The sequence below is a fragment of the Pezoporus flaviventris genome, unplaced genomic scaffold (assembly GCF_033815535.1).
Source record: "Pezoporus flaviventris isolate CSIRO_AGI_PZ_B2104156 unplaced genomic scaffold, CSIRO_AGI_Pfla_v1 ptg000002l, whole genome shotgun sequence".
In the NCBI taxonomy this organism is placed as follows: Eukaryota; Metazoa; Chordata; class Aves; order Psittaciformes; family Psittacidae; genus Pezoporus; species Pezoporus flaviventris.
This window is the reverse complement of record NW_026892550.1, coordinates 77,507,891-77,531,939: the sequence shown is the minus strand read 5'-3', so window position 1 is coordinate 77,531,939 and position 24,049 is coordinate 77,507,891. Positions and strand designations below refer to the sequence as shown.

Genomic DNA, 24,049 nt, shown 5'->3' with positions numbered 1-24,049 from the left:
TAAAATAAGACAAAAGCTGTCAGAGTAATTATGAGCTTTAATTAATTAATATTCCTGTGGTACACTGGAGAAGTGATTTTTTTTCTCTTGCACTTTACTCTTTGCCATATATTTCAGTGGGGGCAGTTTAGAAGAAGCATTCTTTCTAGGAAGAATCCTTTCCCCTCTTGTCCCCCACAATTTTGTGATCTTCTCTAACGATTTTTACCTCATGTAAAGTGATTTGCGTGGTTAAAAGCATGAAAAATCAGTTGTTGTCTTCCCCTGGAGATTTACAGTATCTGCATCAGTCACTGATGGCTGGGCCTAAGTCACTCTTCCTGCTTGGCAGCTGACTTGAACCTTCCTAGAGAAGCACTTCATTAATAGCCTTGTACCAAATAAATAGGTACAGGAGTGAAGTGAGAAATACAACTGGATAATAATTATTAAGAGTAAAAACTAACAACAGGACTTAAGTTTTGCATAAAGTGTAGACTAGCAGAATCCAAGTGGCTAGTTTCTCTTCACGGGTTCACATTTTATCTTTATTCAACATGGACCCTTCTCATTTCAAGCCAAACTTGGCAGGATTTGTTCAGAACAAGCTTCACTGAAGTTTTTTTTTTGTAAATGAGGCTACTGAGTTAAATTTTCACTCACTCAGAGATGCAGAATGAGAAGGAGCTTTTTCATTATGAGGTGCAAGCAAATGCTAAAAGCACTTTGTTCCTGCAGTTTTGTTTCATGCTGTACTGAAAATTCACATACTGGGTCCTCAGCAGTGTGGTGAGCAACTCATACTTCTTCTTGTTTCAGCCTAACAGAAGAGCAAATGCCCAAACAGCAGAATATTGGCAATAGGAGTTTGTCAGTTACTTTGGTATAGATGAAAATGAATGTCTGAAATTTGGATCTGGGTTGGGTTAAGAATCAATAAGTAGTCAGGTTTCCCTAGAGGCTGGTGTGACTGAAAACTCATGATCAAGCAAAAATAGCCTAGAAATCTCATAGCAGCCGCTTTCCTCAAAACACACTGTGCTGTTTGTCTGTGGAGATTACCAGGAGACTTCACAAGGATGGTGGGCGTTTTGGCAGTCCAAAGCCAGCCAGAAGCTGCAAGTATGGTTTGGAGGATGCTTCTCTGAGGATTTGTGAAACTAAATGAATGAATTTTGGGTAAACACATACCAGTCTGCTCATTTTGCTAAGCTGCATGCCCATGTGTATTCTGTTGGCCAACATCCTGCCTTGTGCTCCATGAAACCCCAAAGGGCTAGATCCCAGTGCAGCACTTGCCTTTCCTGAAGACTTTTAAGGAGTTTCTTTTAGGGCTCTGTGTGTGGAGGTCTGCTCAATTGCTACAAAAAAATTAAGGCTTTTGCCCCAGGTCATCATTGGATGTAGACTTTGAAGAGGTGTTATATAGCTCTCTCCGCAGACAACCACTTCTAGGCTGTCCTGAAGCTGAAACAGCCCACACCCTTCCATGTCTGTGCTAGCTGGAGGACTAAAATGATTCTGACGTGTTTGACATTTGGCCCTTTGCTATTTCAGTATTCTGTGGCTCATAGAATTGAGCAGTACTACATAATAAGCGCTGTGCACCAGATAAAAAGGTTATGGGGAGCAGGGTAAGACATCCAGCTCCTAGGGCCTTACGTGTTTATAGACAGGTTGTCCACACTCCTCTTTTGTTCTTCCAATATGTGTTTGTGAATCCTGTGTACAATTTTAGGAAACAACAGTGCTAAATACAATGGAAAACCACCCAGTGGCTCTCTTATTTTACTGTGACAACATGTGGACTAGGAAAAATCAAAGCTTGGGGTTTCCAGGGCAGCAAATTAGTCTTATAACTGCAGTCTTCTTTCCTGGCAGCTAGGCTTCCTGTAAAGAAAAATGAAAGGGGGAGATGTTAGGGATCTTTCTGAAAGGATACAGTCTCCAGAGAATGTCTGCACTGAGAGCCCCTAGTGTTGTAAAAACTGGGGAATAGTATTGTTGGGGAAAAATCCTGTCTGTCCTTGGTACTAAAAAACAGTTTAAGTTGGTGTGTTCCTGCACTAGTCTTCCGAATGAACAGTAACGGCGATATGCAAGAATACTCCCGCTGTGTAAATCGGCATTTGGGAGTAATTTATTCCGTGAGTACTCCCCTGAAAGAAGCAGATGAGAGAACAAAAAGAATATTTGTCACAAATATAAAGCAGCTCATTTCCCCCCTTTGTTTTGAGTCCCATGAATTAAGAGTATTTGCCCAATATCCTTAAAGCCTGGAAATACTAACTTTGGTTGGGTTACATGTGCTGAGTCCAGAAAGTATCTGTCTTCTGAGAGCAGCACATTCAGAAGAAGATACTCAGCAAAGGAACACCATAAAATATCTGCTCTGAGTATGGATAGAAATCCAGATTGAGATGTTTCTGCATCTATCACAGAAGGAAACATCTGTGCCCTTTGTAGTATCAAGAAAGCAAGCACTTCTTCCTAATATTTGCCCTCTGCCTTGTCTTTGGTGCCTTTTCCTTTCTAACTAGTGTAATCATGCTTTCTTGTGCAACAAAAGAAGTTTGTACCTTTTGATGCAAAAACTCATGGGTAAAAGTAGAACAAACTGATTTCTTTGAACCTGAAGAATAATTCTGTTGTGTTTATTATCATATCCTAACCAAGAAGCCTGTTTTTATGTCTTCATCTCTTTTTCTATGTAGTTAGAGAAATTTCCACCTTTTCAGGAAGGGATGCATTATTCTTAATCAAAACTTGAGAATGTGGCAGGAGGAGGTACAGCTGCAGATGAGCATTATCTAATTCACCCATCCTGTCATGTGAACATCCTTGCTTAATTTAATACAATTATTTCATCAGTGAGGATAATATCAGCAGCATGATTCATTTATACATGTTTCACAACTGCCTTTACCTCTTAGCTTCTTATCACTACTGATAATTTCACCATGAGTGGCTTCAGAGGAAGGGGAGGGGATGTGAAGGAAGCTACCAGTATCTTTGTCTGCGTGGACAACTGTAGTCTTGAGGGAGAGTGATGCCAAAGGATTTTCTTTGCATATATGCTGTTGCACCTCGATTTCTGATATATTTTGGTTAGGCATTTCTGGATAAGCACGAGACTGAATGGATAAGCCACTGACTGGCTGCATTGTTCAGTGGGCAACAATAGCATCATTGTCTTCTGCCCAGACATGCCAGTAAGTGCTCCATATTTTGCATTTCTGTTGAAACTAAGATCTCCATGGAACAGAACCAGGGTGGGGGAAGGAGGTTTTGTTTCTGGTGAGGTGGCAGAGGCATTGTTTTAGAAAACTCCTTTCTGGCTTCTCATTTCTAACTCATTTGGCTGTAATTTCTACTGTCAAGGTCATTTAAATAGGCAGCAAGATGTGGCGGATGTGTTCCCAGAGGTCCTGAAAAGCCTCTTTAGTACAGCATGCTAGGCTGTGCTTACGCCAGGTCATTTAAGCACATTTCTATTGCCAGTCAGATGATACACAGAGCAGTTCATGATTTTGTAATAAACTGTGCAACCTGGACCGTCAGTGTGTGCCACAGTGGGATACAGCGCTTGGATTTAAATGACAGTGCAGTAATTCAGTAACTGTATTTTAATAGTGTACTAATCTTAAAAATAATGTGAAAAGAAGTGAGATTATGAAATCCGAATTAATTGTCTGGGTTCTTCCCTACCATGCCCCATTTTTTTCTTTCTCTGAGACTGGTTCACTCATCTGGGCTATCAGTCTTTTATTCAGCTTCTGATGTTGAAATAGTGCCATTTTTAATAAATAGTTTAGAAAGATTATCAAAATCAGATTTTATTCTCTTCTTTTTCCATATACCTTCTCCTTAGAGGTAAACTAACCTTTTATCTTAGGAAGTAAATAGAGACAATGTGATTGAAAAATTAGAAAATACACCATTTCAGCCAACTATTTGCAATGTTGGCAGCTGTGAGTCAGAATTCCTGGGTTTGAAACTCTGCTGCTATGTTACTGTGTGACTGTGGCCAAATCCTTTCCTTTTCTCTCTCTTTCATTTTTTCCTCCCATATTAATAAGCAGTTTGTTTTTACCTAGCATTTTACCTTTTCAAAGGGCCATACAAGCCTTATAAAAGCAGTGTGATGCACACTCCACTTATCAGCATGTTTAAGTGTTGCTTCTCAGGCACTTATACTTGGAGATTTACAATGTCTGATGCCTAAATATAAAAGCTCAAAGTTACACAAATCCAGATTAAGTGAAGCTACAAAATGCAGCTCATGAGGATTTTGTTTACTCCCCAGATTCTAGTGTAGATGAAGCGTTCTTCTTTCTTCCCTTGTATGTCTAAAGATCATCTGGAAAAAAAAAATAAATAAAATAGAGCAATTCAGGGATTTCAGGTTCCTCGAGCTCCAAAGTTTTGGTTAGTGGCAGTCTTCCAATGCTGGGAAGCAGACCACCAGCTCTCCCTAAAATAGTGTCTATTCTGACAGTACTCTGATACAGGTGATGGGGAAACTCTTTACAATGCCTTGCTCTTGCAGTGGGTGCTTCATTTTATTAGCCCTTTGTCATGTGTTTTCGCTTATGCTTTATTCTCTACATTTATTTTTTTTGTGTGTGTGTGTATTTCGTTTTGCTAGACAAATGTGCTACTTTAAAGGAAACATTTCATAACCTTTACTCAAGATCATATTTTACTTTCATCACATCTGTGTTTATGTTATTACAAGCCTTTTGGGTCTTTACATCCTCTGGTCCAAGCATTAATCGTTTTGGCTGATATATAAATAAATGTTTGACTTTGTTTAACTCTTTGAAAAATACTGACTTGAAAAAAATCACCCTTATCAATGGCTTAGAATAACTGCATGTCAGAAAAAAAGACAGAGACCAATCAATACTGACCTCTCTCTAATAAAAACTAAATGCAGGGAGCAGTTCTAAATTCTGTGATGCCATTGTATAAAATCGAATCTCCTGGCTGTTGAAAGACAACCATCTACCTGGAGTGAACATGCTACATCTATTTTTTTTTTTTTATTACTTTTATTTTCACTGGGTGTCACGCTGCACTTATACACAGCCTTGATATGATTGAGAGTGAAGCCTCCTAATCTATAATGTGTCAGAATGTCAGCTGGGAGATTGTATAGTTAAAAAATAAAGTAAGGGCCACATTTAACTCTTCTCATGGTTATGCAGCCACAAATCAATAATGAAGACAGTACAGCTCTTAATTTAAACTGGAAGATCAGAGAATTTTGAATTTATGTCTGCAGATAGGAAAAAAGAGTAAAATGGCTCAGTGACTATAGGAGTGGAGATCCTAACAGTCATCTTCACACTTAACACAATTGTATATTATTACCTGTCTCCCAGATATTTTTTAGACTCCCATGGAATAAATCAGTGTAGTTCCACTGTGGTAAAGGAAATTACTTAAATTATTATTAACTCATGATGCAATGTAGGATTTCTAAACTCTCTGACTGCATTTTTAATATATTTCACTTCCAGCAAGGATTTGAGAATGCTCTTTGAAATACCATAAGTAAAAATGTTGCAAAGACCAAACAGTGAAGTAATTTTGTAAATACATATAATAGCTGAAAATTGTTTACTTATCCTCCTTTATGAGAAACAAGCTTCTGTGACCTCAGATTAATTTACCATTAGCCTGAACACACAATGAAAGTGAGTAAAGGGGCAATTTGGAATGACATTTATCAGCTCTGGAACTGTCGACTTCTATTATTTCCACAAGGCCTTATACTCCTTGGCTCCAGAGGAGGCTGTGCTGACTTGAATGAAGAAGAGCATTCTTACTATCAAGAATAGTTACAGCACAGACAGCTCCATTGCTGGATGCCTGCGATGGGAAAAAATCACCTCCCTCATTTTTAACTTGCATTAAATGAGACCAAAACCACTGTTCTCTAGTGGACTTGCACATGGCCTTGCTTACACCAGACTTAAAAAAAAAGGGAACTGAAGAACTGAGAAAAGGGAGAATGAGCAAGAGAAGGGAAGGAAATAAACTTTATAGGGGCAGGATAGCCAAAGGATTGAGTCAAGAGGACAAGAATGAAAAAACCCTTTCAGCACAAGGATGCAGGTTGTCATCAAGGCTGATTTTGCAAGGAGTGAGAGCCATTACCATCAGGGGCTGGTTGCTGCTCTGTATGCGCTGAAGTGCTGCTCTTGGTCAGTTTCCAGTGGCCAGATAGCACACTGCAGCTTTTAGTACCATACCTGAAACTAATCATTCCCTTTTGTTGAGACTTACAGCAGAGGTCAAGTATTGAATATACATGGAAGCCAACCCCTCTTGTATTGAGCCAAAACAAGTCTGTGGGCAGGTTTGCTTTGCTTCTGATGCTGTCTTCCAAACAGATGACTTTGCTCTTCAGGGATCCTTGTCTGGCACAGGGTCCCTGTGGTTGGTTGGTTGGCTAGTTTGTACTTACATTTTTATGCCACTAACTCAGTATTGATTTTACAATACTATCATTGCACTGTTGTGGGATTTTATTTTTTTTTTTTAATTTAAATTGGTAGAACAACAGAGCAATTCCTTTTCCATAGTAGGTTAATTTATTTTGTTCTAATACAAATGGATTTATAAATGATTTGTATAAAGTAACAAATACCTTCATAAAATGTCAAATGCTGGTTGAACTGCATGGCATTTTAAACCCTGAGTCCTAAATTTCCTAGAAGATAACAGAACTGCCTTCTAGGTGCCTAAGTTGCTTCTGAGAATACAGAATTTAGGCTCCTAAGACAATTTTAAGCATCGATTTTTTTGCCCTGTTATTTTATACACAAGTTACATCTAGGACAGTTTAAATAACTCTTTAAGGATGACAGCTTTGTCTGTGGTGTCTCTGTTGTATTTGTCTGCTAAGCTTTATTTTATTTTTAACTGTGACTAGTACAAAAATGTAGAAATAATCAATTATAACAAAAGTGCTTTGCTCAGAGGTTGCTTCTTCCAGGTAATGGAAAAGTTATATGACAGTGCTTTGCAGAATTGTCCTGTGTTTGGAGACATACATCTACATCATACTTCCACAAGTGACGGGCAACTATAAAATTCCTTCTTTACTGCAGCACACCATCCTCTGTGGAAAAGAATCAGTATTATATGATAGTAGTTACAGATACCTTAGTGGTAACAGTAAAACACTCAAACATTATGAGTCTAATTCCAGTAGCTTTGCATTGCTGTAAGTCAAGAATAATTCTATAAAACTGAATGTACTTACAACTCAGGGAGATCAGAATCAGCTTCTTTGGTGCCTAGAGCTGAAACCCGGTTGCGTGATACAACACTTCCTGTAGCTAAAGGACGGCTTTCCTAAGTCACAGTGTCAGAGCAGAGCTAAGCTAATGTGCGATGGTTGGATCTAATGCCATATCCCCTTAAAAGTCAGTTAAGATCACTTCTAAAATATGCTGCTTGTTGAAAAGCTTTTTTTTCCTTTCCCTGTTTTTTTGTTTTGGTTTGATTTTTTTTCTCTTTTTTATTTTGTTCAAACTAAAATACTTCAGTTAGAATTTTATGTCCTTTATAGCCCTGTCTGTTACTGTGTGTAATCAAGCCAGGCTTAGAAATAACTCCAGTTACCCTGAAAAAAATGTCACACATTTTTCTATTTTTGCATAATAATAATTACCTAAATATGGAAGTCCAGCTCCACAGAATATGAAGAAATCTAGGGCCTTACGCACAATCATCCAGATGTTTCAAATTTTGTGGAATGAAAAGGCAGGTTCTCCCTGCTTTCTTGTGGTAGTGGAAGAGAAGCATTTATTTCCTGTGATATTTTTTGTGCTTGGAATTCTAAGCCTGGGAAGTTCAGAGGAAAGCACCCATTCACTCAAACACATTTGCCCAGTTTGATTGGTGGTGGTTGAATTTTAAGTGAAAATGCTTTTCAGGTCTTATTTAATTTATCCATACCAAGTTTAAAATAACAAAAATACAACCTTACAATTGCTCTTTATTTTCATCATAGAAGCATATATCTTGTTGATGTGAATAATTTCTGCAGAGACAATTCTTACACATGAACTGCAAATGGAGGATGTTCTCTGATCATGTCATGCTAACTTCCCAGTTTATCAGTCACTTCAGTTCCAGACTGGAATGACAAGATGATATCACATTTGATCTTAATATATATCACACAACCTTTCAGGTTTAGAAGTTCACATGAGCTGAAAACAACTGTCTTTGCTTGGATGGTGTTGTGCCAACAGCAGTTTTTTCATAACATTTTTTTCTCTTTTGCTCATTGTAGGATGAAGTGGCCCAGCCTCTGAACCTTTCAGCCAAACCCAAGACATCTGATGGCAAGTCTCCCACATCACCCACCTCTCCTCATATGCCAACTCTGAGAATAAATAGTGGGGCCAGTTCACTAAAGTCCTCCGTGCCAGCAACATTAGCTAGTCCTTCAGCCAGAGCTAACACAATAGGTAAGCTCAGTTTTACCTGTCCCTCTTTATAACAATTAATAGATGTTAATGGAAAGTAGGCATTTATCAGCCAGTGGCTGACACTGGTCTATGAGCTGTCACGGGTTGACCATAATACTACATTTGTTGATGTCAGTAGAGAAACTCCCACAGATTTACCATTTCAGGAGTATCTTAACTTTTACAGACTCAGAAAACAAAGACCTGTTCTAGTTCAGATACTGCTTTATCAATAAAAGTGAATAAATTCTGTTTGTTTCATGGCATACATTAAAGACAGTGACCTATCTAATGGCGGGCATTAAAGACCTGTGATGTTGTACTATGCTATCTAAAAGTGATGGATAAATTAAAATAAAAATCCGTTTAAGTTAAAAGTCTACATATGCAAATGCATTTTTGCAAGATTACAGGTTTAATCCTGAGTCTGCTGAAAAGCTGCATGGAGCATTATTTCTCTTTAATAAATAAATCAATCACCAGATTTGATGTATCTTGCAAAAACTCTTGATGGTCTGCTTTTAACATTGTCAGAAAATAGTGTTAATTCTTCCTCCTGGCAAAATCACCCCTTTGCCTAAAGATCATCTAAATAATAACGGTCTAAGTGATTTTGCAAGTCTGATGTGTTAAAGGGACTGCTCTTTGTGTGTATAAGTAAAATGTATGCACACCTCATTCATCATCCTTGTAACAGAAAAATTTTATACCATGAAGTGCGATTGAATATAACCTGAATTAAGATTTCAGCATGCAAATCAAGCTTTGTTTAAGGAATTAAGTGAGGCAGGTAGTTGCACCTACTCTGCTACTCTGTCTTACTGCTCCTAAAGCATCTCCTGCTGGCCACCTTCAGGGATGACCCAAAAGCCAAAAAAAGCCATATGTCAAACCTGTCAGAAGCCTTTTCTGTGAAATCTCAGTGCTACATCGTAGCTACATCGTAAAATCTTTTTGTGTCTTCATGGGTTTCTCCCAAGCTCATTGTAGTCCATATTCTACCTACATAGACACCAGGAAGAACCATAGTTATGTCCAAAGATTGGAACAGGTCTGGCTCCCACCAAATTACCATCTCACTCTGCATACATGATTATTGTTAATGTTGATGAGAGTTATGTGTATCAGTCAGAGAATATGCTTCTATGACTATTAGAAAAGAAAATAACTTTATTTGGTATGGTATGTCACAATTATATAAATATTTTGTAAATATCACATTGTTAATTGTTAATACATGTATTATTATTAACCCTACACTCTTATCTTTAATCTGCTTGGCCCTACTGCTCTCCATGTACAATGCATCGAGTTTCAATTTTTTTCATATTAAATTTTTTATCCTTGATAGAGTGAGCATCACATTTAGATGTGGAGTTAAACATCTGCCCTGCATCTCGGTGTCAGGACATCTCTTATTCTCTCCTGTCCAATTTTCTTTCCTTACACACCTGATATTTTTCGTAGGTTTGAGACCCCTGCAATTTACTTCTTTTAACAAGATGCAGATTTTGAAATGCTGTACCTGTAATGAGTGATAATGTAATTGGATAAAAGCTGTGAGGATGAATGGAGCTTTAAAGGTCACTCTTATAAGAAGAATTAATGTGTTATACCATTAATAAACCATGGAAAACTGTGGAGCAAAAGATAACATACTTAAGTTATTGTTAATGACACAGACTTCTCTGCTGCATATCTCTTAGCTACAAATATAGAAAGTGACTTTTTGAGGTTGCTGAGCAATACCATGGTGCATACTGTATATATAAGATAAGCAGTCTTTAACTGGTGCAAGGGCTGGGCAGACATAGCCTACTTCTAACAAAGGTTTATTCTTTAGTAGAGTTCTAGAAGAATGAAAGACTGGTGAACGCTCTATGGAGTATTTTCTGCTAACTGCTAGGTCAGATCCAACCAAAGTTACAGCAAGTGAAACTCATTACCATGTTGAAACCATTTGGTGGTCTTAAGAAAGTGAGCATGAAGTTTCAAGTCACCCTCTAGTAGGAGCTATGACAAAAAAAAAATAAATAAATAAAAAAGGATAGCATTTTATCAAAGGTACTAAGGCCCTAAAAATGATAGAGAAACTGTATCGCTTCTTTATCTCGAGAGATTAATCCCTCTACAAAAAGTCACTGGGAAACATGCAGTAATTTGCCATACAGTTGCTTTGACCATTGGAATGATTGGAGCTGTCAGTGCAAGGCACAGGTTGTCTGTGGTAGGTGTGCGCAGCCCATCTTGCTGGGGTGCAGTTGAGCTGTCACTTTGCACCACCTCTAGCTTCAAATTAAAACTGTTCTCTGAAAGCAGTTCTTCAGGCTTCTTGGATCCCATGGCATGAGAAATGCTCATGTATTGTTCAGTTATTTTTGGAGGATGCAAACTTACAGCCTCCTGTGATTAACAGTAAAGCAGCATTCGGGCATACAGATCAGTGCTTTTTTAGAGCTATCCTTATAGTGTATAAATTATGCTACAGACTGAGCAGTCACAAATGTCGTGGCTTCATGCATGACTTTAAATCCAAGCATTTCTTTTTGGGAACAGGCATATGTCCGTGAACTAAAAACAGAAACAACTTCTCTCTGCCCTTTGCCATTATCTGCAACATCTCTATGCTAGTTTGGCAATCCTTTTAACTAAGTGCATTTTATGTAATGCAGTTCCCCTCTCTGTCAATAATTCACCACCTACCCTAAACAACAATAATTTACATTCAACTCGCTTCTATATTAATCATTTCCCTGCACACCAGCATCTTGGCAGCTACTGAAAAACATAAGGAGTGCTTGCTTTTATTCACTGTCATGTGCCAAACTGTCTCAAAGATAGCAGTATTCAGGAAAAGCCAAATAGTCTGGAGAAGGGCATGAATTCCAGTTCCTAGGCAAATTTGTCTGTATTACAGTTGAAAGTACTGTACCTAGCCTAATCAAGAGCAGAACCAGCAGTAATACTACTGTTTGTTTATTTGCTTCCTTTTTAATTTATTCTGACTACATGCAAGCTTGATCAGTAACAGATGCAAAGTGGAGAAGAAACCAAGCAAGTTGATAAAATGGAGGTAAAAAAATTAAAATAATCAGCTGGTAGCACTGTGCTGGTGCAGAATATATCCTTCCTTATGCTGGGAAGGCTGGAATTGCTGGAATTCCATTGGCTGGGAATTACTGAACTGGGTCATTTGATAAAAGCAATGTGGATCAAGTTATTTCATACAAAAATCTCAGGGTTTCTGGGTATGTAGCCAAAAGCTAACTGTTAGTACAATTAACAGCAGTCAAACCACACAGAACTTTTCTTTCTAGTTTTTGTGCAGTGAGGAAGATGAGAACACCAGTCCTATTCTGCCTGCAGTCTAAAAAAAACAACAATAAAAACCCAAACCAAACTAAAATCCTGACAGCAGCACAGCACTGAACTAATCTGACATCAGCTTCTTCCCCTGAAATGTTTTAAGCAGCAAGACAATATCCTACGTTTTTTGGCAATCAGCAGATCAGATAGAAGAGTCTAGCAATACAACAAGGATGTGTAATCTGACATGATTAGACAAGGCTCTTTAGGAACAGAACATTCATAATTGAGACAAAGAAAGAGTATTAATAACACTTTCCTAACACGGCAGTTAGCCATTTTATATTTCCTTTCTTTAATCTTAGTGTTTTTCAACAAATCATGGGATTTAATAGCGTGTTTTGGCAGATTAGAGGATTTATGGCCCAGATGTTTTTTGTTCTAAAAATGGATTAGGGTGTAAAGTTTGCTGGAATCCATGGAACATGTTGAGGCAAGCCGGTCATTTTGTGTGTGATTAGTGCTTGCCTTCTGTCTCACAGTCCCTCCATCTGTCACAATTCACCAATGGATCTGGTTAGATTTAGCCTCATGTCACAAACAGAAGTCCCTTTTCTGGGCAATTTCATATTACAGATTCATTTTATGCCATTTTTATGCCCTAGTTAAAAGACAGAAAGGAGTGTGTGTGTGTGCGCACGCGTGTGGGGATGAGGAGAGGGGGAGGGAGATTGATAGATATTAGCCTCTCCTTTAATGTTTGAAAAATAGACTGGGGCTTGGAGTCTCCCATCAGTATTCTATCCTGCAAATCACATGCAGATCATAATAAGTATAATCTACAGTACGCTAAAGGAAAAAAATGACAAAGTGTCACATTCAAAATTAAATAGTATTAGCTGTGCGGGTGATGCTTGTAACATTTTAAAAGGAAATAATTCAGTGACTACTAAGGCTAAGCCCTAGGCTGTGAATTTGCAGCAAAACAGTGGACATTTGACCTACTATTAGCAGCATGAATAGGAGTGGGAATGTAGGTCCATGTAGCTGTGGTTTCTTATACATTTCTGAATGACAGGTGGTGGTGGGGAGCATTCAGTGGATGAGGTTTCTCTTCCCAGCCATTATGCATTTCATATCTATAGCAAACCACCGCCACCTGTGGTTTATTTTAATATATTCACAAGTTTTAAGAAGAGGAAGAATGAAGTGGTCTATTTTTAAGAGTTTGGGATTTCTGGTATGATCAAAGCTTCCCCTAACTCATATCCGGTTACATCCTGCTGCCCCTACAAACCACAGGGCTAACCTCTGCCGAGTCAGGGAAATATGGAAACTAATGGGATCACATATCAGGACAAGGATTTTGGCACTGAGGTTTTTCATGTTTTCTGTCCAGGTGGCTCTATCATAACAGTAACAGAATTCCAAAGCACGGATGGGTTTATGGGCATTATCTTCTAGCTCTTTCTCGTTAATAATGATGAACTATTGGTCCATTTAATCAATGAAAGCTAAAGTGTTTTCTTGTAACTTTCTTTTTTTAAGATATCCTTTCTTCTATCACGTCGTCAGGTTATTTAAATGACCATGATGCTGTTACGAAGGCAATCCAGGAGGCCCGACAGATGAAGGAGCAACTTCGGAGGGAACAACAGGTGCTGGACGGGAAGGTGGCTGTTGTAAATAGCCTGGGTCTCAATAACTGCAGGACAGAAAAGGTGAGTTTCTGAGACTTCCTTTGCGAAGGTTCTGAGGTTGCATTAGGCTCTTCCTACAGATACATAGGTCCTTCCTCCTTTTTTTCCTCCTTTTTCTTGCTTTGTTTTCTTCTTCCACATTTTTAAACAGAAGAGGTTTTTCTAAAAAGGGGAAAGATAAAATGAAAAGCACAACCAAAAGATGACACGAGACAGAGATCCGGAGACCCTTGGGGGGAGAGTGGGATGGAGGCAGAGATAGTTAAAGCCCTTATGAGAACTTTGGAGGCCGCTAATTCTCTGTTCCAGCCTGTCAGTGTGTATTACGAGAAGGTGATCTTGGAAATCTGTGGGTCTAAGTGGAAATCTTGCTTTATGGAAATGCTTACATGTGTTTGCGAGATGAGCTGGATTTGAAAATAATCAAGCTTCTTTAGGAACATAAGCTTTGCTGATACTCAGGCTCAGCTTCTGGGTATTTAGCCTTGTGAGGTTGTCATATGTGATATTTTGTGACCATTGCAATGTAGCACTGCCATGTCACATTAGATGACTTAACAAAATTGAAGATATGGAGAATTGACAACACAAACTGCACCAAATATTTGGAGTGGAACTTCAAGGCAGCGGGAACGTATGTGCCTTACCACATTCTACTTTTGAACTGGCCTATGAAGCTCTGTTATAACAAAATATTGACAAAGTGAATATTCTCTAGTAAAATTGGTATGTACTGTTAACAGTCATGTATGTCAAAGAGGTTGAGATTTGCTGCTTTTCTCTGGAAATATGTGATCTCTTTCCATGCACTGCCCTGGCTTACGGAGGATAAATAGACCTGCCAGTCCTTGCTGACACATTTATAGTGAGCTGTTCTTATAATACTGCCACCTAAGATGTACATCCAAACTCTTGTGTGCGTCTCGACATCATATGCTTAGCAAGACTTTTTCCTCATTCTTCTCTTCCCCTGCAATATTTTCTGAGGTGAGACAGCCTTCGTCATGTAGTACAACAAAGGTGATCATAGTTGCATTTGGTATAAACTGAATTTTATTGAAACCGCTTCTAGTGGCTTTTCACTGTAAGGCCTTGTGTGAATCACTGAAAGAGGTAGATAAATAAGATGAATAAAAATGATCAGCTATTTAGCAGAAACTTGAAAGTCAGTCATCCTAGGAAGCTTGTGAGTCAAACAATATTGTCCAGAATGAGCAGATTGCTAATTTGGATAGCTTTCCATTTTCCCCATTTTTAGATGGAGTTTGATCAATAAGCTGTGAGAAGCCAGCAGTCTGGGTAATGAATGTTAAATGTACGTGTGAGTCTCTCACTACTGTACTTTTTTTCATCAGGCTATCCTGGGTGTAAGTGATGTAGAAATTACTCCAATTTCATGCACTTTCTTAAGAGGAAGGGGAAGGAAAAAGAGGTCAGTGTAATAGGTATCTGGCAGTACATACAACCTCTCTAAGAAGAGTAAGAGCGCTGGTATGGGGAGAGAGAAAGAGAGGGATGAAGCATGTTTATGGCATTTCACATAGAAGAGTACCAGAAGGGAAAAGGGAAGAGCAGAGTGTCAGATATAAGAAGAAGTGATCACAAGCACAAAGGAATTTATATTCAAATATTTAAGCATTCTTGAAAGGATGCTCGGAGCAGAAATTTCTTTTCTCTGCTCCCCATGTAGAAATGACTTTAACACTCAGCCAGATGCTAATGCAAAGTGACTCAAGCTATTCCTCGCAAGCATAGCTAAATTGCCGTTATTTGTTAAGCGCATTGAATTCAGCTGTGGATACAGCAGTTGGTTGCATTCAGAAAGCATCTGTACCCTTTTCTTTTTCTTCTTTTTTTCCTTTTTTTTTTTTTTTTTTAATCCTCCAAAGCAGAGACAACTCTACCTATCTCCCCCCTCTCCTCCCTTGTGCTGGCTGGGAATTGTCAAGTGACAACCGGCCAAATCCTTTTGGACAGGAAGCCTTCATCCTGAGTTCTATATACTTGCAAAGCAGGCCTTGTGGTTGGATCAGGAAGCCCGTTAAAAGCACTTTGATGGTATGGAAATTCATCTTCATGAAGCACCCAGGCCCCTAAGCAGCATGCTGTTTAGCTGTGGTTACAGATCAGTCATTCACATCGGAGGGCAGTAATTGTGCTGACGGCTTGTTCAGCAATGGAAGCACATAAAATAATCCCAGGCCCTCCACCATGGCATTGCGAGTTAATCTTCTTTAATACAGATCAGCTGTTGTTCTAACACATGACTTTATGCTGGCTCTAGTGACTCTGCACAGCCTTTTGATTAAGCAACAGGAGTGGAGCCATCTGTATTCACTTTATTCTATTACTTTCCTATTGTTGGGATTCTCCTTACCCCTTCTGTTTTCACTTCTCACCCTCAACCCTAGTTGAAGTTTATTTTCCTCTCTAATTCATGCCGCCTGGTAGGCTCATGGAGGGCAGTGAGAAGTTCTTTTACAAGGTAGCAGGAAGAAAAAAATCAATGGGAAATTTTTCTTAAGCAGTTGTAGGGTTTGGGGCTTTTGATACAATAAATGCCAAAACTTTATCAGGGCACATCAATTTTCATTTATTTATCCATTATTTTATTTTCTTTTTAAATGGGAGACAGGAAAGGACAGAACCGAATCTGAGCTCTCTAGACTATAATAGCATTTGGGTTGCTAGGGTGACCAGTTAAGCCACTAAGCACTAGTTAAGAGCTTACACATTTTAACTTGTAGGGTCTCTTGAGCTGTCTCTTGCCTTTGACCCAACAGAGGACAAGGCATAGGCTGTAAAGTTCAGATACTTGTTCTCCTTCCCCATATGTGCTCTAGGCCATCCACCAACTATGCAGCTGTGAAGCTTGGGTCCATTCGATCTAGGACTTTAAAGTTTTCTCTTGTATTAAGAGCAAGGTTTGATAGGAAGACAAATGTTGCCTTTTTGAGTTAAATTTTATTCTGTTTTTCCCTATTTTCAGTGGAAAGAAAAAGAGATAGTTGGGAAGGCGGGTTTTGTGGAACAGACTGCTGCAGTGTTACCACTGAGGGTTTCTTTGCAGAAGCTCAGGGTCCTATCAGGGGACTTAGAGGCAGCTCCCTGATATTTGGGATATTTCCTTTGCTCCCTGGTTGCTTCCTGATAGGGAGATTTTGAGGCAGAGGAAGGAATTAAAAGAGGGTTAGCCTAATGTAGCTATGTGTCCATGGGCATATCCATGCTTAGAAATGCACATTTTGACCATAATTATGTACAGAAGAAATGCTCTCCTTCCTGTAGAGTGATCTCAGTCTGTATGGGCAACAGACACTCGACTGGAGCTATCCCAAATTTTCCTCTCTTTCCTGCAGTGGCTAGCATAGTTATGGAGACCTACAACTCTCTGAGACATGCTGAGTTTTTTTCTTCATTAATTTCTGCTGCAGCCTACCAGTAAAGGTAGTGTCTGTGCAGTTCTGAACACATGTGTTAGACCCCTGATAGGGATTCATCTGCCTGAAGTAGCTGGGCAGGCTCAAGGCTGGAAATCATCTTTGTGAGTCTCTATTAAAGCTCTTGGGGCTTTCCTCCATGCATGTGCGTGACCTGTTATCTGGCTTGTGTTCCCAGATGGGTTGATCCCTGAGGACAGCCAGACCTGCCAGCTGTAAGGCAGTAGTCAGACAGGAATTTTGTGGTATTTTAGAGAAACTGTATAAAGCGAGTCATAAATGAAAAGAGCTAAGAGCTTTTTAGAAAATGGCTAGGATGATTTGTGTGAGTCACTTTATGGGCATCCAACTTGGACTATCTTGACTGATTTGATTTTCAGAGGATTGCAGTAAAAACTGTGAGCATCATGATGACCATGGATTTTACTAAAACCTATTTTAATTGCAAATGCAATAAAACATATTTTTACATTACTTTTCTTGGAAACATTTCCGTGTATAAATGAAAAGTGTGTGTATGTTTTTCTGGTTTCTTGGAAACCCGGGAGCATAGTTTTATTTGTAATTGTCATCTACAGTTAATTATAGCTTGATAGGTACTATGCATAAACAATGTTCCCTTTTAGACATGTAGTTTAGAGCGCAGATTGTCACCTAGTGCAAATGCAACAAGTGGGCAACATCAGCAAGTGGACTCTGCTTTGGTGGTTCTGCCCCAAAACTGCCTGTTCCTCTGCAAAGGAGATGTACACAAACACAAAGAGCCAGCATGTGTGTGCATGCATACGAGCCTACAGAGCACTCTTTCAGAGATGCACAGCACAAACACGAACTGAGCTAGCCAGTAATTTTCTGACTATAGGCAGACTCTCAAGCATTCCTGCATGTACCCTGGTGGCTGTAAAAAAGGAGGAATACAAGCAGGTATTTGATCATGTGTCTGCGCACGCTGGTGCAATCACAAATACTGGTTTCCAGATGCTGGCACCTGCTGAAGATGCTGGTGGCTGGGACACTTGTGTAAGTATACATAGCCACACAAGCATTTCAGATGAGTACAGACACAGTCTTCCTCATAGCACACTTGAGATGAGCGTATCCGAATACGTGTACCTCCTGTGCTGAGTGTTTCTTAACCTGTGATGCAAGTTCTCCCTGTTATTGCTTGGAGTGCGTCCTTTTAAAAGACCCTGACATGTACTTGTCTGCTGGGCTGTAACTAAAGAGCTATTTGTAACAATATTTATTCCAGCATTGTAAGCAGGAGCCTATTTATTACTCATGCTCATGGAACACTGGGTTCAGGATGTCTTTCCTCCCATTCCCACCCACCCCTCCTCCCAGCATCCTCCCACCTCCCCCTCTTCCCCTTAAGAGAGTGCCAAACATGAAATGACAGTGACCAATGTTGACTTAATGTGAATGTTTAATAATGAAAAAAGTGTGTCAGTTCCAGCGTTAGTTACAAATGGCAGTAAGTGTATCGGGTGGCAGCCCTGTAATAATTTTACATCCATCATTCGTTCCTGATGCCTCGCTGGCTGCCTGATGGATGGGGATAGCAGAGTTAACCCTTAAGAAACTGCTGTGATCTGCTGAGCTGAAATGAATTCTGTCCCTGCTCTCCCCTAGGGGAGGAGGGGGATATTAAGAATCTCAAACCTGCAGATCCTGCTGCCTTTGAGAAATAAAACACTGGAGCTCACTTTACTAAAGGCATAAGGAGTAGCTGGTTTAACACATGGGATTTAAATTTATCTTGCAGTAGAGAATTTTCCTTCAATAACATTTTTTTTTTTTTCCCCTAATGGTTAGATTTGAACCAGAAAATCAAGGGAAAAAAAAAAAACAAAAACAAAAAACGAGGAGAGAAGGGCAAGAGAAGGGGTGGTAAAACAAATTCTGATCCTGTGCTGCCTGCAGATAGTGATAGTTCCTGGGTCAGACTGGGTTCTGTAACTTGTAATGATTGAAACTGGGAAGAACAGGACCTGGGGCAAGCCAGGCTGCCCAAATGGGAGAAACCCCCTGGAAATAAGTCTAACATCATAAACCAAATCAGTTTGTAAGAGTTGAAACCTGCCCATTTTCATAATCTCCATAGTATTTTAATGGAAAAATAATTTAGCATTTTTTGTGACTAGCAGAGGCTACCTTACCCACAGAAGTTCCATATACTCGCATTTATCCCTTCAAGTTTAGCAGACCACTAATAGATATGTCCTGCAATTTGTAGCCCCCTCTATTCCTCACCAGCCTGTAAAGCCCAAAGGAAGATGATCAGTATAACATTTTTTGTTCTATCTGCACAGTGTGAGTAGAGATCCTTTTGGAATTGTACAGTGTTGAGGACCAGGGAGTTTCTTGCAGACAACGGACTATAACAGTCCCACAACACAAAAGTTTACATCCTAACAATTGTATAACCACTTCTTATTACCCTTTTTTTTACCATCTTCCTAATTTTGTCTCTCTGAGGTTCTTTGCCAGCAGGAGTTCTTGTATGAGGGTTGCAGTCCTCTTTGTTAATGCTATCAACACAGAGCAGACAGGTTTCAAAAAGCATGACAAGAAGGTGAGCAGGTATTATGTCATCACCCACCCATCACCCTGTATGGCAGCCTTTTCAGTAAGTCCAGTCAGCACACTCAACAGGATCATTCATATCCAGAGAGTCCTCTGTTCGACAGGGCTATTCTATCCATTGTCATTTCTCCTGAAACTTTCCTCAAATTTAATTAACCACACATGTCAAGTTTGCACACTGAAAAGACCAGAATTGGTTTTGCCCAGCATTTGTAACAAAGCATTAAATGTTTTGATTTGCTTCAGCTGAAAGTTTATTCCTTTTTCATCTCTATTCTCTCCCCTCCCCCCCCCCTTTTTTTTTTACCATTTCTTTGTGGAGCTTCTGTATATTTATATTTACAGCCTCTGCATTTAATGGCCACATGCCTTGTTTTCACAGATGGCCAGTGGAAGACTTCCCCTCCCCCTTTTCTTTTAGTAAAGTCTGCCTTTGGTTTTGCTACTTTTGTCACAATGCCACTACTCTCAGTTAGCAAGTGCCTGTGCACGGGAGGAAGAGATTCTGCAATGAGGGTATTTTTCTGTTCTTCCAAGGATTTTAGCTTGCTCTTTTAAAATGCCCTCTTTGCTTCCCCCTGATTGGCCATCATCTATTAAATGCTCAAATACATTTTTCAAAGAAAAATTGTGTATATTTGTATGTGGTTTTAGTGCATCATTATAGCAGGGATAGAATGCATGGTCAGGGTTAGTTAATAGAAGTGAAATATACAGAGGGAGGAACAAATTCTGCCCACAGATGTGTGCATAAAACTCCCATTGAAGTCAAGTTGAACAACAGGCAGGGAAGAACCCTGGATTCCTGCAGCTGCTGAAAGTCTGAATGGGAATTTAAGTCTTCATTCAATCCAAAGGGCAGAGATTGGAAACATTCACAGGCTAGCGGGGATCACGGAGGACTGCAGCTGTTTATACCTTAGCGGAAATTTTATTAAGCCCAATAAAGATGGATCAGCTTCCTCCTGAAAGTTGATTTGGAGTTTTTGTTACGGCTTTTTGAGTCTTCAGGTTGAAGTTCTAAGCTGTGCCCTACAGCCATGGTGGATAATTACTTCCTGAGATTTTTTTTATTATTTTTACATAATCACAAGCCTCCAATAGGTAGGGCTTGCAGCACATTCACGGACACCATCATCAGTGCTATACTTCTCTTCAGTTATACAGCCTGAGCCTGATTCTTCTGTGAATTGTGTCCATTTAGTCTCCTGGGGGATCAGCCAATCTTTTTCTGCCCATCCTGTTATGCAGGTGTTGACTTCTGAGTGACAAACAGCCTCTAATGTGTTCTGAGGGTGCTAAACTTCACCTTTATTTGTGTTGATGGTGACGATGGGGAGTAGGGAGTAGGCAAGCTAGGCCTTACTTCATGACTGGAAAAATGTAATAGTTTGTTTCTTAGGAGATAGCCCAGACAGAATGTCAACTTCCTCATTAGGGCTGGAAGAAATGTTCTCAAAGGTGCAACAGCATTCATAATTTGAATACCTTCTAGAGAAAAATGGAAGATGATAGTCTGTGTATCTGCACTGCTGCTGTGCAGTTGAGTCACCAGTTGTTTAATAACCAGGAAAACAGAGACTCTGTTCTTGCTTTTCTGTAAGAGTGTGAAGAAGCTTTTTCCTAGGATATCCTGCGTGGGTTGTGATTTTCATGTTTCATTTTTGGTGTGCCACCTCTCTTCTGCAGTTAACCTTTCCTCACTGATCAGCTGAAGCAGCTCTTTCTCACTGTGAAATCCTTCATTAATGTGGCAGTTTTCAACCAGAGATCTCAAAACTTCACAATGATAGGAAAATGTCATGATCTCCTTCCTGCTTAGTTGGGGAAACTAAGATGCAGTGACTGAACAATTAATACAAAGATACAGGCCATGTCAGCCCAGAAAGAAGTCCAGATGAGAAACTGTGTCATGTAACTCTTAGTCTGCTGCAGTCAGGGGATTGATTACAGCTGGACCTGGTTTAGGTCAATACCTATGGCCACACTGTAAAAACTTTAGAAAGGAAGCAGTGTCTCATCATTCTGCTTTGCTTTTTATTTTCTTTTTACTTCTTCTTTAAAGTAATGGGCTGGGCTAGTCCTACCTACATTTTAATTTCAAAATCCTGAGTTGCATTATTTCTCAGAGCTCCTAACAAGAGAGGACCTCAAGTGTCCTCTTTTCCTCTAGAGTTGGTACTTCCCATCAGTTTGTTTCCAAGTAAAATAATACATTTTACTGAGGGAGTCATTATTATTCAAATAAAGAATTTTAAAAAAGCCCAACAACCTAGGGACCTAAGCCCTGCCAAGTTACTGAGTTATTCTTCTGTGGACTCTGTCTTGCCTTCAGTGCTTTGAAAGATACTGACTTGAGAGCCCTTAGAAATCAAAGACCTATGTCCACAATATACAGTAAAGAAAATGACTATACAAATTTCAGCAAATTCCCCCTGTGACTGGATACCTGTTGTGAAGAGGAAAGTAGTTAAATGTCTGGTCTTACTTGATCCATCTGATTTTATCCTGTAACACCTCACAAGGCACCTCTTTGCTGACTCCAAATAGCACTTCATATAGATTGCAAATCAAATGCAATGATTTCTAAGCAGTATTAAACCAATCTGGATTTCAGTATATACTGTAATCCAGAAGATACAGTTCCTTTACCAAGTGATGTAGCCCCAACTAAGACTGAATATAATAATTCTGAAAAAAGCACCATAAAATCAGGAAGAACCACAAATAAAGAATGTTCTTTCATTTTTCTGCTTCTAACATTGCTTTTAGGTTCTGTGGGTGGATTATTCCATGGAAAAGAGAGATCTCAGATAAGCAGGACTGAAAGAGCTGAGGGGGTGGTGAATGCATTGTTGCTTCATACTCAACTTTGATGCAACAACAACAAAAAAACTCTCCCAAATGATAAATTGCTGTTACATTATAAATAATCTTTCATCTTCTTTGGTGGTCCACGGAGTTTATATAATTGGAAGGCTAAAACCCTTCTTTGTTGTTTCCTCCCTTTTCATTAGTACAGTAGAAGACTATAAAATTGTGCAGCCAGAAGGGGTTTAACAATTACTGAGTCAACATTTGAAAGTCTCACTCTATTTTATCATTTTATGCATGGGCTTTTTATGAGTTTTCGAGCCCTGCAAGCATTACTTAAGCGAGGTCCGTTGTAATGGCGAATCTCTAACTGCGCTTTATTTTGTTTTATTCTTGTAACGTGCCACCAGCAAGAGCCACAATTCCACACTCTCAAAGAAATTACAAGCTTGAGGTTATTATATTTAGGTAAGATTCAGGAATACTAGTTTCTGTTCCTAAAACTACCAGCCTTACTAAGGAGCCTTTGGCAAGTCGCATCATATGTGACTCTGGTAAACAGTTAACAATACTGCCTTTCTTTGTGAAATTTCATGGTTTAAATTCACTGATGAGTGCAGAACACTTGGGCAATGTGATCTGTTACACAGGAAAACCTAAGTCTAAGTAGAAGGTCTCTCTGAAGAGAGATGGAAATTCTCTTGCAGCAGTTATAGTTGTAACAGGATCTGGACTGTAACGTGGTTACATGCACAGTATGCACAGTACCTGTTTTGAAGTACCATGGCATTAATATGCAGGAGTAGAGCCTGGACTGCAAATAATTCATCATGTGCAAACCTCTGGGCACACCTCTCACGACTGCCAGTGGTTCCTCCAAGTTCTTCCAGCTCTCTGTCATCCATAATGCCTACCTGCCTCATGTTTTCCACATTTTGAAAGACTGTGGGTTAAGATTTTGTAACACAAGCTTTCTGATGTTTATTATTGCAAGAGGCAGAGGAATTGCACAGAAAGATTACTTTTACAAAGTCTTCATTCATGTCAGATATAGGATAAGACTTCATTTTTTGGAGAGCTAAGGAAAATATAATGTTAAATGGATGACACCTGGCACCACCATTGTGTCTGATGATTAAAGATGTTTTTCTGTAATAAGCAGAAGTTAACTTTCATTGCGGGATCATAATCTAGCAGCTAATTTGCCAAGTGCTTTAAGATTTGGTGCATATTGACCAAGGTATTTGTCAGAATGGTTGATATTTGCTGGAGTTTGCTGAGAGAAGACTTCTGTCTCATCACCAAAAACTGCATTAGATGCTGTCACATCTGAGGCCCTTCTCAACAATCTGAGATAAAAACTAGCTTATCAAAGCTCAATCTATTTGAAAATGCCACCTTTAGAGTTTAGATATGGGAATTTTTCCTGCAGAGCTGGATGATAGATAGCTGGACAAACTGCATTTGGAGAGGGAGGGGGGAACATTAAAAAGGACAATAACAGGCAGCCATCTGTTTCTTTTTACATACTGACACTGAAGGGAACAAAGGTAGCAGGCACTCTGTCTGTCAGTATATTTATAATTCTTAGGTGCTAGAACCGATGAGTTTCTCCTTGCAGTCCATAGTCCATAGGTAACCATGTTTGATTCTTTCCACCTCCTCTACAAAAGCATTATTTTCACCTGGCCTTTCAATTCACATGGAATAAGAAAAGCAGGAATGCGAAGAG

General features: G+C 39.3%; 1 protein-coding gene across 23 annotated transcripts in view; it reads left to right on the top strand.

Annotated features, from left to right (window-relative positions):
• Positions 1–24,049, top strand: part of SOX5 (SRY-box transcription factor 5) — a 645,963-nt gene that overhangs the window by 601,626 nt on the left and 20,288 nt on the right. For 19 of the 23 annotated variants that reach the window (XM_061444585.1, XM_061444584.1, XM_061444586.1 and 16 more), the window contains 2 exons: positions 8,294–8,471; positions 13,326–13,498. In XM_061444585.1, coding sequence (XP_061300569.1) covers positions 8,294–8,471; positions 13,326–13,498 — 351 coding nt within the window. The remainder of the gene's footprint in view (positions 1–8,293; positions 8,472–13,325; positions 13,499–24,049) is intronic. The other 4 variants (XM_061444601.1, XM_061444579.1, XM_061444599.1 and 1 more) reach the window with 1 other exon arrangement.